This window comes from Podarcis cretensis (genome assembly GCF_951804945.1).
Source record: "Podarcis cretensis genome assembly, chromosome: 8".
NCBI classification, from domain to species: domain Eukaryota; kingdom Metazoa; phylum Chordata; class Lepidosauria; order Squamata; family Lacertidae; genus Podarcis; species Podarcis cretensis.
Window position 1 is genome coordinate 1,108,989 of NC_137177.1, and position 15,174 is coordinate 1,124,162.

Consider the following 15,174-nt stretch of genomic DNA (forward strand, 5'->3'; position numbering starts at 1 on the left):
TCCTATCTTACTTCCCTGGTACCCAAACATGTCAAAGACCTCTGAAGTAAGATGTGAGTTCTCACACGGATGCTAGCTCAACACAGACCTCTCTCCCAAAACATCATCTGCCCTTCTAGGGTCTGAAGAGGCTGGAAGCGGTAGGAAACTTACACACGACAACTTTACAGGAGGGTGGAATGAGGGTTACAAAATGCAGGCATACAAAAATCAAGCCTAACGCATCCTATCTAAAAGGCTGGATGCAATTAATACTAGGACACTTTGACCAAAATCAAAATCTATAATATCTAATATTCAATGAACTATCACATTTTTTACACCAAGTCCTTCCTAGGAAAGTTCAGCATGGACAGCAACCTCATCAGTGTCGCCCAATCACTGTTATCCCTCTGTCCAGACATGATGTGAAGAAGGAATTCAACACCTTGGCCAAGGACTTGAAAGTCACAGCTCTGGGTACGTGGTAGGAATTACTATGGGGCACCAGATGTGGCAAAGAACCCAGCTGCAACCATTACCTCATATGAACTAAAGTCTCCTCCAATTAAATCTGTACACAGCCACTACTGTAGTTCGCTCCCACTGTGAGTTCTTTGATGGCAAACAAGACGGGCCCTGTGACCAGAGGTGTAGGAAGGTCAGGTGGTACCTGGTGCAGAATTTTTTTTTGTCACCCCCCCCCCCCATCCATTGCTCAAGGTAGGCTTGGGAGTCAGCGCTGACACCCAGGGCAGTCCACCTCCACGCCTGCCCCCTTCCCAGCCCTCCCTATGCCCCTGACTGTAAGACCCACTGGATGCAGTATGACTTACTTCTGAGTAAACATATAGGATGCAAGCTGACCCAAGGGATGCGTTCCTGTAGATCACCCACATCAAGTAAAATTGATGTCTAAGGAACTTACTCCCGAGTAAGGAGTCAATCTTGAAAGCAGCCCAGATGCCATCCCCAAATCGCACACACACCCCCCCGCATTTCCCACAAAATTCAGAAATTGAGGGCTTTCGTTGAATTGGGTTGGGCCAATTCTGGACCTGGGAGGGTGCAGCGCTAAGCGTGCTTACTCAGAAGTAAGCCCTATTCAGCTCGGCTAGCAAGCATCCTCGCAGTGGGATCCTTGGCATGTTTCCTCCCTCCCTGAGCATGGTGGGGGGTTACTCCCTACCAAGGCTGCTTGCAGCCACATCCCATGCACGTTGATCCACCAGTGAAGCCCCATTCAGTGCTATGGGATTTCTTCCCCAGTCGTGATGCTTACTTAGGACTGCAGCTTTGGGGTCCTCCCAGCGCCCTTTCCTGCCTGCCCCCTTCATTCCTAGTACACATCCATCCCTCGCATATTCTGTGCCAGCCCCCTTGGACTATTTTCTTTTGATCAGCTGTCAAAGGAAGAGCGGGGGAGGGGGTCCTCCTAAGACATTCCCTTCCAACCACTTCCAGCTCTTAGAGAAAACATGGCTCAGGAAACAATGGTGGGTTGGCAGGGGAGGGGGAGAAAGAGAAGCCATACTTTTTGAACTTGAGAAAAACTTGCAAAATAAATTTTTGGACCTGTGAGGGCTTTGGAGGGGGAACAGAGTGTGTGTGTGTGGGGGGGGAGAAAGCAGACCCCTCCCCTAAATCTTAAGTACGATTGAAACCCTCATGCTAAAACAAGAAATCAGGACTTCGAACCAGACATTATTACTCAAAAGTTATTGTTATAAAAAGCAACTGAACTCAATGAGATTTCCTTCCTTGGAGAGAGGCTTGGGATTGTGGTCATTTGAATGGGGCTTGCCTCTAAGTAAGGTTTGAGTATGGGAGAGGACGGGTTAGTAAAGGTAGTCGTGACTGACCCTGGGGTTGCGGCGCTCATCTTGCTTTACTGGCCGAGGGAGCCGGTGTACAGCTTCTGGGTCATGTGGCCAGCAGGACTAAGCCGCTTCTGGTGAACCAGAGCAGCACATGGAAACGCCATTTACCTTCCCGCCAGAGTGGTACCTATTTATCTACTTGCACTTTGACATGCTTTCGAACTGCTAGGTGGGCAGGAGCAGGGACCGAGCAATGGGAGATCACCCTGTCGCGGGGATTCGAACCACCAACCTTCCAATCCGCAAGCCCTAGGCTCAGTGGTTTAACCCACAGCGCCACCTGCATTAATAATTGCAGAAGGCAAACACACATACATTAAGTATATAAACCACATGTCTAGAGCAGCGCACGGAAACGCCGTTTACCTTCCCGCCGGAGTGGTACCTATTTATCTACTTGCACTTTGACATGCTTTTGAACTGCTAGGTTGGCAGGAGCTGGGACCGAGCAACGGGAGCTCACCCCGTCATTGCGGGGATTCAAACTGCCGACTTCCTGATCGGCAAGTCCTAGGCTCTGTGGTTTAACCCACAGTGCCACCCGCGTCCCACTAGTGTGTAAAGCCCTTAATATGAATACTTATGGCCTGAGCCCAAGCGTGTTTATTCTGAAGTAAAACCTGTGTGGATTGGGATTGCCTCCCATGTAAACTGGCTGGAAATGGAAGCCATGGGCTGCAATCCGCTCAGGTCAGTGGTGGGAGGAGAACCGAGGCTCATTCGGCACCAGCGAGTTGGGGACAGGAGCCTGTTGTGAAGCTGTTGTAGATATTATCATTATTTATAAAAAGTAGTGTTTATTTGCTGCTCTTTTCACGCTGCAGCCGCCGCTGGTTGGTTCCAGGAATGTGCGCCCCTTCCTCAAGGTGGGGCTTCCTGTAACCCCACCAGCTGAAAGAAATTACTGGCCGGTTGTCACTGGCCAGATATACCTTCCCGTCCCAAGGATTATCCAGGACTACGGACAGACAGATACTCAGTTTCTTAAAGTGAGCGCTTTGTTTTTTTTAATGAAACAAACCAGGAGACCCCAGCAGAACGTCTTGTGCAAAGTGCTTCTAGGTTTGGTGGCTGCTGTTTGTAAGTGCATGTTGCAGGGTGAAAGGGAAATGATGGCCAGCACGTTGAGCCTGTGCCTTTCTCTCTGTTTCTCATCCGAAAGGGGAAGGAGCTGGAGCGGGGAGAGCAGTCTCTCTCTAACCGGCCAGGATGATGGCAAAAAGAAATTCTGCCGCTGCCACCACCCCATTCATAGCTCCCGTCCCCAGGGCCCCGCGACAGACGAACGCGCAAGAGGGGAGCATATGAATGGGGGCGGCAGTGGCGGCGGCATTTCTTTTAGACATCATCCTGGCTGCTTAGAGAGAGACTGCTCTCCCTGTTTCCTGCATTCCGGGGGGGGGGGCTGCTGCTGCGATGGCACCCTGCCAGAATAGAGGTGCCGGGGGCGGCCCGCTCCCTCCGCAAGCCCCTTCCTCCACCAGTGCCTGTGACTGAAGCTCTTTCCGCACTAAAATCGTTCCCCCCCACTGTGAATTCTTTGATGGATAACAAGTTTAGGCTTCCCAGTGAATCTCTTTCCACATTCCAAGCACTGATATGGCTTCTCCCCTGTATGAACTATTTGATGGGACACTTAGCTGGTGGCTGTGACTGTGACTGTGACTCTTTCCACATTCCAAGCACTGATAGGGTTTTTCTCCTGAATGAATTTGCTGAGAAGTGAAACTGCCCTTTTGACTGAAACTCTTTCCACACTCTTGGCACTGATAGGGTTTATTTCCTGTATAAATTCTTTGATGGGCCATGAGATTGCCACTCTTACTGAAGCTCTTTCCACATTCCAAACACTGATATGGCAGCTCTGAAAAAACTCAATATGGAGGCAAATTGGCCGAAATATTGGGAAATTTTGGAGCAAGGAGACAGATTAAAACTGCAGAGTTTTGACAAACTAAAAAACAAAGTACGAGATTGGCTTCATTATTATCAAATAATGGAGGTTTATAATTTGGACAAGAAAATTGGCTTTCAGGTGGAAAAATCAAAATTGGAAACAGAATTGTTAGATCCTAAAACTAAGAATTTGTCAAGAATGTATAACTTGCTGCTTAAATGGAATACTCAGGATGAAACGGTGAAGTCTGCTATGATTAAATGGGCACAAGATCTTGGACATAACATAATGATGGCTGACTGGGAACAGTTATGGACCACTGGTATGAAGTTCACGGCATGTAATGCCTTAAGAGAGAATATAATGAAAACGATGTACAGGTGGTACATGACACCAGTCAAGCTTGCAAAAATTCATCATTTGCCCGATAATAAATGTTGGAAATGTAAAGAGATTGAAGGTACAGTGGTGCCCCGCAAGACGAACGCCTCGGAAGATGAAAAACTCGCTAGACGAAGGAGTTTTTCGTTTTCTTAGCCGCTTCGCAAGACGCATCTCCCTATGGGCTTGCTTCGCAAAACGAAGCTTGCCCCACAAGCTCCGGGGATAGCGGGGAAGCGCAGCGCGTCTTCCCCGCTGTCCCTGGACCTCTTTTGAAGCAAGGGGCGGCAGGGAGAAGATCGCTTCTCCCCGTTGCCAGCCCCACAATCTCCGGGGACAGAGGGGAAGGCGCGCGCCTTCCCCTCTGTCCCCGGACGGTCTCCATAGGAACGCATTGATTGATTTTCAATGCATTCCTATGGGAAACTGTGCTTCCCAAGAAGAAAAACTCGCAAGAAGAAAAAACTTGCGGAATGAATTAATTTCGTCTTGCGAGGCACCACTGTATATTCTTTCACCTTTGGTGGACGTGCCCAAAGATTAAGACCTGGCAGATGATCTATAACGAAATGAAAAAGGTATTTAAATATACCCTACAGAAGAAACCAGAGGCCTTTCTCTTGGGCCTGGTTGGCCAATTGGTGCGAAAGGAGGACAGAACTTTTTTTATGTATGCCACAACAGCAGCAAGAATACTCATCACAAAGTATTGGAAGACACAAGATCTACCCACCCGGGAAGAATGGCAGACGAAGGTGATGGAATATATGGAATTGGCTGAGATGACTGGCAGAATCCGGGACCAAGGAGAAGAGTCGGTGGAAGAAGATTGGAAGAAGTTCAAAGATTACTTGCAGAAATATCTTCAGTTTATCTTCAAAAATATTGCAAAATTAAGGATTGTTAGAAAGATGTTGGGAAAAGGAAATTATGTGGTTTTAGTAGAAATGACATAAAGGATTAATTAAAATTAGTTGGTGAAAGCAAGAATGTAAAATTATAGTATATTCAAGACAAATTATTAAGACAAAAATAAGGTTGGAAGGATTTGCTGAAATAACATATTGAATTAGAATACAAAAATGGGAGGTGTGAGGAGGTCAAGGAAATAAATGAATGTAAGCAAGTGATGTACAGGTTTGATTTGTTTTTTTGTTTTTTTTTCTTCTGTTTTCTGGCTTTTGAGGATGTTTATATATATATATATGTATTGTTTCTTCTTTTTTATCATTGATTGTTATTATTCTCTTTTTTCCCTGTAATGTTTAAAACCTTAATAAAAATTTATTAACAAACAAACAAACAAACAAACAAACACTGATATGGCTTCTCCCCCTGTATGAATTCTTTGATGGACACTTACCGTATTTTTCACTGCATAAGATGTAACTAGTTTTTAGAGGAGGAAAGCAAGAAAAAAAAATATTCTGAATCAAATGTTGTACTAAACTATTTAATAAACTACCAGTATATCAGAATAATATTTCAGCCATGTAAAGTGAACAGCGGTCAACAGTGGCATTAAGAACTATCATCACTGTCATTAAAAAATGAAGAGAGACTTTAAGGTTCGAGAACTCTTCTAGTCTTCTGTAAACCCCAAGAACAGAACCATCATCACTGTCATTAAAAAATGAAGAGACTTTAAGGTTCAAGAACTCTTCTAGACTTCTGTGAACCCCAAGAACTCATCATTGCTAGAGTCAGAATTTAGGAAGCTCAGTTGCTCATAACCACCGACATCACTTTCTTCGCTATCTTCATATAAAATACCATCTTCTCTTCCATCTAAAGCATTGCTAATGCCACATTTTTTGAATGACTGGACAATGATTTCCTCCTTCACGGAGTGCCATGATGTTTTCACCCATTCACAAACTTGAGTGATAGTGGGTCTCTTCATTCGTCCAGTAGGTTTCAGATCATGATTACCAGCAGCCATCCATTTGTTCCACTCTTCTCGCATAAAGACCTTAAATGACTTGTTGATGGAACCGCCAAGAGGTTGCAACTGGCTGGTAAGACCTCCTGGAATTACAGCTAGATGGGTCTTCACTTCTTCAAAGCACTTTTTTGTTTTGCTAATATGGGCTCTAAACTGGTCAAGTACTAATAAGGCAGGTTTTTTCAAAAGCCCTCCAGGACGTTTGGACCACACTTTTTCAACCCATACTCTCATTCCATTTTCATCCATCAATCCTTTCTCATGAACATGTACAACAACTCCTCTTCGAATCACTTATTTTGGAAATAAAAAAAATTCCTTCCAGTAGCACCTTAAAGACCAACTAAGTTAGTTCTTGGTATGAGCTTTCGTGTGCATGCACACTTCTTCAGATACACGAAAGCTCATACCAAGAACTAACTTAGTTGGTCTTTAAGGTGCTACTGGAAGGAATTTTTTTTGTTTTGACTATGGCAGACCAACACGGCTACCTATCTGTAACTTATTTTGGAAATGTTTTCCTTTTGAAAATTAGCATGGGTGGCAATTTGGTGCTGTCTGCACAGCAAGACAACACAACCGTGTAATGGGTTTTCTCCTGTCCGGAGGTTTTCACGGCGATAGTTTTGGCACCTTTCAGATTAACAGCCCTATTAGATGGCACATCAAAGGTTAACGGGACTTCATCCATATTCCCAATCTGGCCATTTTCAAACCCATTTTTCTTCCCAGCATCAATTACAAATTTATGAAAAGACAGAATCTTAGATTGATATTCTTCTGGCATTTTTTGCGCAATTCTAGTTTTGGTGCGCATAGCAAGGCCACATCACTTCATAAATCTGTAGCACCATGATGGTGAGCCAGTAAAATCGTGAATGCCTTTCTCTACAGCAATGCGTTTGGCTTCACATATTATCATTTTTGTAGAGACTGGGAAGCCGTTATTCTGGTGATATGTGATCCATTCTTTAATGGCAATGTCCATCTGTGGCCACTTTGCAGCATTTCCACGAAAAGTGTGCTTACTTTTATCTGCTTTTTGCAGCTGATCATCCTGTTTCCTCCAATCTCTTATCATTTTTTCAGTTGGAGGTGGCCCAAAATGTCTCTCCGCGGCTCTGTTTCCATGCTCTTTAGCATATTTCACTACCTGTAGTTTAAAAGGAATCCTATATGCTAGTCTTTTCTGCTTTATCATGCTTGTATGTAGAAAGGGGGAGGTTTTCTGCAAGAAAATACAGAGATGAAGGAACTGTCAGTAATGTACCGTCTGGGAAAAAAAAGTTATCACCCTAAAAGTTTATTGATATTATAGCATAAACCCATATGATTAATTATATATTATTTACTAAATTATTCCTTTATATATTTTTCTTTGATAAAATACTATATCATTTTCACTATTTATGAGCGTTTTATTTTTAAATTGTAAAATAAGAAAGTCATCACTTGTAAGAGACTTCAGAAATATAAAGCTTAAATGTGTTAGTAAAAATGGCAGACATTCAAAACTTTTTACTGAAATATATGAGCTTATTTGTAATTTGTATCGCCAAAAGAATAAATTTTCATGTAGAAAATTGCCAATTCAAATTAAATCTGAAATGGAGATTGATATATTACATTCATATTGTGAAATATAATTAAATAGAATGAATATTTTCTCATTTTCTTATATTAAGAAATCTCTTCTCAGTAAAACCCATATTAAAATAGGTTTGAGGTTAAACAGCTGGCATTTAGTTGGTCTGAACATGTTGGCTGAGAGACTTTTCATGTCAGGCATGGCAAAGGGTGTCCACTGAACTCAGGAGGGATTCAGTGCGTGGGCCAGGGGACAGCAGGAAAGCATGCTCAGCCCACCCCACTAATCGGCAGGCTCAGCTGTGTACATCACGATATAGCCTTTTTTTATCTTGAAGGAGTATCGGTAAGGTAAAGGAAGGCACTGCTGTCCTGGCGAGACCAGTTGCTAGGCGACGAGTGGGAAAGCAACACACTGCCGGACAGACCCGATAGGCCGTCCCATTGGGATGACGCTCGTGCGAGAGCTCGTGCGAGAGCCTGTGCTTGCAGGCTCGTTCCCACCGCCTGCAGCTCAGTCAGCCTGCCTCCAACTCATCAGCTTTCCCAGCCGCTGCACCAACAGCTGCCGCCGCTCTTTTCAATGAGCCTCATTCTGCAGCCGCAACATCTATCTCCCTGGGCAATGCTTGCTCAATCGTTACCCGACTCTGGCGGTAGTACCTCTCTCTCTCTCTCTCTCTCTCTCTCTCTCTCTCTCTCTCTCTGGCCTGGCATTAAGCCGCAGCAAACTCCTGCTGCAACTACGGTACATCCGCCCCCTGGAAGAGTGGACGCCGGGGGAGCAGGGTGGAGAGAGCGAGTGAGAGAGCGCTTGTCTAGATCAGGTGTTGTGGTTGTTAATTTGTATACTGCCCTCCATCCGAAGATCACAACATAAAAATGCAAAACAGAAACAGGACAAAAGTGAAGGTTGCTGCCTCGCCTTGCAAGCAAAACCCAAAAGTGTTGCCGGCCAGCCATGCTTGCTCATCCAAGGGATAGAGAGATCTGTTTCCTCTACTTCTGGGCAACGCCTCCCTCAGAGCCTTCAGACACACATGGGCATCTGGCAGCTAAGCCTCGGGGGGAGAGGCAAATATATTGCTTGGCAGGAGCTCCCCGTCCCAATTTGACAGACCGCACGAGGGAGAAAGATCGCCCTCGGCGCTGGCTCCTGGCTGCTCCCATGCAAGTCACAGAGCCTCTCAGACGGAGTGTTCTCAAGCCCTCTTCCTCCGCTCGTCTCTCCCCACCCCCTTGCATGATGGGCACCGCCATTAGGACGCTCACACAGGCAGCGCGCCACACCCACACCCCTCCGGGAACCAAAGGCCCCAGCTCCACCTCTGCCAGGGACCACACAATCGCTCCACAAGACACATAGACATTTCCCCTTAATTCTTAAGATGAAAAAAGTGCATCTTATGGAGCGGAAAATACAGTAGCTGGTGGCTGTGACTGAAGCTCCTTCCACATTCCAGGCACTGACAGGATTTCCCCCCCAAATGAATTCTCTGATGAGAAGTGACACTGACCCTTTTTTTGAAGCACTCTTGGCACTGATATGGTTTCTCCCCGGTGTGAATTCTAAGATGCACAAAGAGATGGGTGTTCCGACTGAAGTTCTTTCCACATTCCAAGCACTGACTGAAGCTCTCTCCGCACTCTGAATGTGGATATGGCTCCTCCAATTCATCATCACCTGCAACTGAGCGACAAACAGATTAGAGCCTCAGGAATAAATGCAGCCCCAACTAACAGAGTAATGCCAATTAATGCTTGTGACAGAGAAAGAACTGAAGGGAATTATATAATAATAGTAGTAATAGTAATGTTATTATTTACACCACACCCATCTGGCTGGCTTTCCCCAGTCACTCTGGGCGGCTTAGAGCATACATAAAAGCATAGTAAAACATCAAGAATCAAAAACTTCCTGATACAGGGGTGCCCTCAGTCTTCTAATATTTGTGTAGTCCTAGATGTCCTTGACATCACAGGGTTAAGCAGCTCAGAGTGTGCGTTCTGCCTACTGTGGGGCAGAGAGAGAGACGATGCATCACTTCCGAGAGTCTCGAGTTCTTTGTTCTGTTCTAGCTTCGTTTTCGTCCGGGACAGACACCTTTGTACAATGTTCCGTGATAATGGCTAGAATGCTGTAAATAAACCGCTTTTAGTTTTAGTAACTATATGAGAGCCTGATTTATGCACACCGATGGACAGAAGACAGAAGGCTCTATTCCTGACCGCTGTGTGACTCTGCTTTTGCTGAGAGCTTTGGAATGTGTGCGCAGCAGAAGCCTGCCGGACCCAATGTCTCTGAACAATAAATTATTCCAGATTCTGTTGCACCAGAAGCGGTTTAGTCCTGCTGGCCACATGACCCGGAAAGCTGTCTGTGGACAAACGCCAGTTCCCTCGGCCTGAAAGTGAGATGAGCGCCGCACCCCATAGTCGCCTTTGACTGGACTTAACAGTCCAGGAGTCATTTTCCTTTACTTTTAGCTGCCATGACTGAGAAGATGGAACGCCCTCCCATCAGATGTCAAAGCGATAAACAACTACCTGACATTCAGAAGACATCTTAAGGCAGCCCTGTTCAGGGAAGTATTTATGTGTGATATTTTAGTGTTTTTTGGTTTCTATGGAAGCCACCCAGAGTGGCTGGGGAAACCCAGCCAGATGGGCGGGGTACAAATAATAAATTATTATTATTATTATTATTATTATTATTATTATTATTATTATTAGATGGGAGGTCTTCCTACAGGTTCACTGCCTGAGATTCAAAAAGCCTGGCTCTTTTCTGGGCTGGATTTTATTAGGCCCAATCGCGGAAACTTTGCCAGCTCCAATGCCAATCCTATCTTTGGTCAACCAAAGACAGAAAGAAGCAAGAACGGAAACAAAAACCCTGACAGAACCCATTTCTACTTCCCAAATCACTCTGAATCCTACATTTAAGAAGGCCTGGGCAGTTCAGACAGCCTGATCATGGTTTTAAACGGCAGAACTGGAGGAAGAATAGTCACAGGGAAAACAATCAATAGCCATCCCTCCAAGGTTTCCTGTGGGAGTGTTAACATCCCAGGTGCTGTGGGTGGCGCTGTTGAGCCTCATCGAAATATCAGAGGTTCGTCACATAGAGAGATGTCTTGCATTACAAAACAGATAGGATGATCCAATAGGGAGCCTTACCGAGAGAGTCCAAGATCCCACGATTCTCCTCCATGACCTCCTGATGCAGAGCTCTCTGGTCAGGATCCAGCAACGCCCACTCCCCGTCCGTGAAATGGACAGCCACATCTTCAAAGCACACTGGACCCTAACAGAACAGGAAAAAGGCTGTCCTCTTAGACCTAGTAAAGGTGATCTGTTACCCTCTTAATTGCTGTTTTAATGGGTTTGTTTTGCTGCACATTTTGATTATGGGTGCATATGTTAATGTCTTAATGGAATCCTCTTATTGTTTAATTTAATGATGAGCATAAAGAACCTGGTCTTCTCCAGATCATGGTTTTCCTGTTTGCCACATGGAACGATCCCTTCTCTCCTCTCCCAGTGTGGTGTAGTGGTTAAGAGCGGTAGTCTCGTAATCTGGTGAACCGGGTTCGCTTCCCCGCTCCTCCACATGCAGCTGCTGGGTGACCTTGGGCCAGTCACACTTCTCTGAAGTCTCTCAGCCCCACTCACCCCACAGAGTGTTTGTTGTGGGGGAGGAAGGGAAAGGAGAATGTTAGCCACTTTGAGACTCCTTAAAGGGAGTGAAAGGCAGGATATCAAATCCAAACTCTTCTTCTTCTTCTTCTTCTTCTTTGGGGTGGGGAGAGAGAGAGACCTCCAGATGCCCCCAAGCCAACTTGAAGGTCACATGGGGACATGTGAGGAGAGTGGGGAAAGCCCCGTTGTGTGAATGACGATGTGAAGCCTGGCCACTGTTTGGCATAGTGCGCAAACTGCTTAGAAGTCTTTTTTAGCATTCAATCTAGAAATAAAACTGCAACGGTTGATAAATAAAATTAGTGACATTCAGAAGGTGAGGCGGCACTTCCTTATTCTCAGCACATAAACATCACTGAATGGCGTTTCATCGTTTGCGCCCAGAGCAGCTGTGGAGGCAGGGACTCTGGGTGATGTCCAAGGCACAAATTTGGCAACTCTCCAAAGTCAGTCTTGTCAGCTAGGAGTCCGTTTCCCTAAAATTAAAAGATTTGGCAAAAAAACAGGCCTGTTCTGGAAGGAAAGAGTTAAAAGAAAAATCTGATAAACTACACAATCGTTGGAGTTACAGACTTCAAAAAGACTCCTTTCATGCCGTTTTGATGAATGAGGTGAGTGGCTGCCGTACTTTTGCATTTCTTATATTTGCTATTTCATGATTTGGTGAACCCCACCAAGAAAGAATTAATTACCCGAAGGAAACGCAGGCGGAGTAAAATAATAGGACTTATTGACTCATCGCAGTCCTTGGCGGAGAGTCCTGATCAAAACTGGCAGAGGAAGATCAATTATGATCATAACAGCTCGGGCTAAGGAGGAAGATGGCAAGGGTAAAAGCTCTGATGCATTAAGAAAAAGGATATGATCAGAAAAAGCCTCCTTCAACGGGGGCAGATTGGAGATATTTTTTTATTGGAATTGCAAAAGGGGTGTACTTTGCAGAGGATGCATTTGTTTGCAAAGGAAAAGTACAGGTGCGCCTTCAACCAAGTAGGAGTTGCCACCTAAATGTGGACGTTTGTACCCATTTGACATACTTGTTGTTGTTTAGTCGTTTAGTCGTGTCCGACTCTTCGTGACCCCATGGACCAGAGAACGCCAGGCACTCCTGCCCTCCACTGCCCCCCGCAGCTTGGTCAGACTCATGCTGGTAACCTCAAAAACACTATCCAACCATCTCGTCCTCTGTCGCCCCCTTCTCCTTGTGCCCTCCATCTTTCCCAACATCAGGGTCTTCTCCAGGGAGTCTTCTCTTCTCATGAGGTGGCCAAAGTACTGGAGCCTCAGCTTCACAATCTGTCCTTCCAGTGAGCACTCAGGGCTGATTTCCTTCAGAATGGAGAGGTTTGATCTTCTTGCAGTCCATGGGACTCTCAAGAGTCTCCTCCAGCACCATAATTCAAAAGCATCAATTCTTCGGCGATCAGCCTTCTTTATGGTCCAGCTCTCACTTCCATACATCACTACTGGGAAAACCATAGCTTTAACTATACGGACCTTTGTTGGCAAGGTGATGTCTCTACTTCTCAAGATGCTGTCTAGGCCTGTCATTGCCCTTCTCCCAAGAAGCAGGCGTCTTTTAATTTCGTGGCTGCTGTCACCATCTGCAGTGATCATGGAGCCCAAGAAAGTAAAATCTCTCACTGCCTCCACTGCCTCTCACTGCCTGACATACTAGTTGTGCAAAAATACACAAACCCTGGGCTCTTGGTCCCCTGTGACCTCCCCCCAAAGATGAGAAGAATTCACAGATTAGCTTCAAAATCAACAGCTTGTGAGCAGACGGAGAAAGAACTCCTTCCTCCTTACCCAGAGGCCTCTCTCTGGAGTCCAAGGGAGTCTTTTCTATCTCAGAGGAATCCGGACCTATTTCTGCTAACGGATCCTTCCCCTGAAAGAGCAACAAGGATTCAAAAAAGTAGATTAGAAATGGAATGGCTTAGGACACAAACACTTTAGGGCTGTCCGATATCATTCATTGGATGCTTTCCAAAAAAAGGATGGGCCAATAGGAAATGATTTGGGAATACTTTCCCTCCTCTTTGGAGCCCCTTGGGAGTTTCCAGAGGAAGTCTCTCTCACCTGCTGCACTGTCTGCTTTCTCTCCTCTGCCTGACTCAGGAGGAAACCTTCAGCCAGGGCCACCGCCTGGGAACTGGTCTCCGCTCCACATTCCCTCACCCAGTTCTCCATCTCCAGAGGAAGGACAGCCAGGAACTGCTCCAAGATCACCAGGTCCAGCATCTGAGCTTTCGAGTGCCTTTCTGGCTTCAAAACAAAAAATTCCTTCCAGTAGCACCTTAAAGACCAACTAAGTTAGTTCTAGGTATGAGCTTTCGTGTGCATGCACACTTGTATCTGAAGAAGTGTGCATGCACACGAAAGCTCATACCTAGAACTAACTTAGTTGGTCTTTAAGGTGCTACTGGAAGGAATTTTTTGTTTTGACTATGGCAGACCAACACGGCTACCTATCTGTTTCTGGCTTCAGCCATTGATAGCAAAGGTGGTAGAGTTGATTGCAAACCTCTCGGGGTCCTTTGGCCTCCTGGTAGCAGAACTGACTGAGCTGCTGGCTCTGCACCTCTGAGCAAGGGGTGTCCTCCTCACCCAGTTCCTTCTTCACAGAGTTTTCCCAGAATCCCCCACTGTTCCCAGTTTCCAGGGCATGGCCTCTTCCTGCTTCAGGGCCAGCTGAGTCTTCCTCATCAATTTCTGTTCTCAGGAGATTGAAAGGAGTCCCTAGGTCTTCTGCCAAGTTCTGTCCGTCCTAAAGAGAGGTGCCAGAGAATCCTTTAAAGTGTTAACAGAGAAATCTGAGGGCTCCCTTGGACAAAAAACAAGGACCCCAGCCAGGAATACCAGAGCAAAACAGCAGCCAGTAGGCTTGGTCTTGATTGAAGACTGTCGCTACAGGACTCCCACCTGCCACAAGGTGGAACAAGATGGAAGCCCCCAACAAAAGAGCCCCCAAACTTTTATTAGCTGTTAATCCCCATGTTACGCCCCCTCCCCAAACTACATCACTAATACATCATGGTTACATCATGAAAGGGGAGGTCTTGTGGCAGGAATCTGAACATCCTGGACCCTGCCCCATTCCTCCCCTTGCCCTCCACCAAACACCCATCAAGTGGAACAAAAGGGACATTTACATTCCCCTGTTTCCCAGCCAAGTTAATCCCACCCTTTTGTCTTCATCTGGGTTTGTTGTTTCTGGAATGGCTACCTGTCTGGCAATCAGGTGTCAGGATGCCAGGGATCATCACTCAGGCAGAGGAACTGCTGAGTAGCTGAGCTCACAGGTCTATAGGAATTTCTGAAGTTTTCCCAGTGAGCCAGTACATGTATTTATCAGGGAAATCTTACATTTGGTATCGTACAGCAAAGGCCCTTTGAATAGATACGAAGAAACTGATGAAGTGTTTTGTGAGGACAAATCACAAAAGTGATTGTGCTGATTTTGGTAATGAGTTGCATATGCATTATATCTGCTGGAGGGGCAACCCCCCCCCAACCTATACATATATTCCTGCAACAAAAGCAAAAGCAAATGCATTCTTCTACTACAAGATTGATACACAGCCAGGAGAAGAGAAATGTTCCCTGGGCCAGCATGGATGAGTCTGAATCACAGCCCAGACTCAGAGTTCAAGCACTATGTTCCCATATTCTCAAGACAGACTTCTGTCTTTGTTCTGAGGGCAACTCTCTCCCCCTTCAGAAGCATGGCTGCTTCCAACTGGGGGGCCTGGAGCCATTGCTAGCCCTCTGCTCCTCCCTGAATTGGCCTCATCCTCTTC

The 15,174-nt window shown here is 45.8% G+C and overlaps 2 protein-coding genes across 2 annotated transcripts in view; both read right to left on the minus strand.

The window, feature by feature from the left end:
* LOC307221138 (uncharacterized protein) overlaps nt 1–15,174 on the minus strand; it is a 71,283-nt gene that overhangs the window by 34,130 nt on the left and 21,979 nt on the right. The window lies entirely within an intron of this gene.
* On the minus strand, nt 6,259–12,282 carry LOC307221337 (uncharacterized protein). Its single transcript, XM_079985790.1, has 5 exons — nt 11,679–12,282; nt 10,850–10,976; nt 9,187–9,359; nt 6,574–7,310; nt 6,259–6,365 (listed from the first exon to the last, which is right to left on the minus strand). Exons 2-4 carry the CDS (start codon nt 10,881–10,883, stop codon nt 6,912–6,914), a joined length of 606 nt encoding a protein of 201 aa, XP_079841916.1. The 5' UTR covers nt 10,884–10,976; nt 11,679–12,282; the 3' UTR covers nt 6,259–6,365; nt 6,574–6,911.

Coding starts and splice junctions, on each gene's coding strand:
- LOC307221337 (XM_079985790.1), bottom strand. CDS start 10,883: ATGGAGGAGAATCGTGGGATCTTGGACTCTCTCG. Junction 9,360..10,849: donor TGGGATCTTGGACTCTCTCG/GTAAGGCTCCCT, acceptor TTTGTCGCTCAG/TTGCAGGTGATGATGAATTG. Junction 7,311..9,186: donor AAGAGTGCTTCAAAAAAAGG/GTCAGTGTCACT, acceptor ATTTTCTTGCAG/AAAACCTCCCCCTTTCTACA.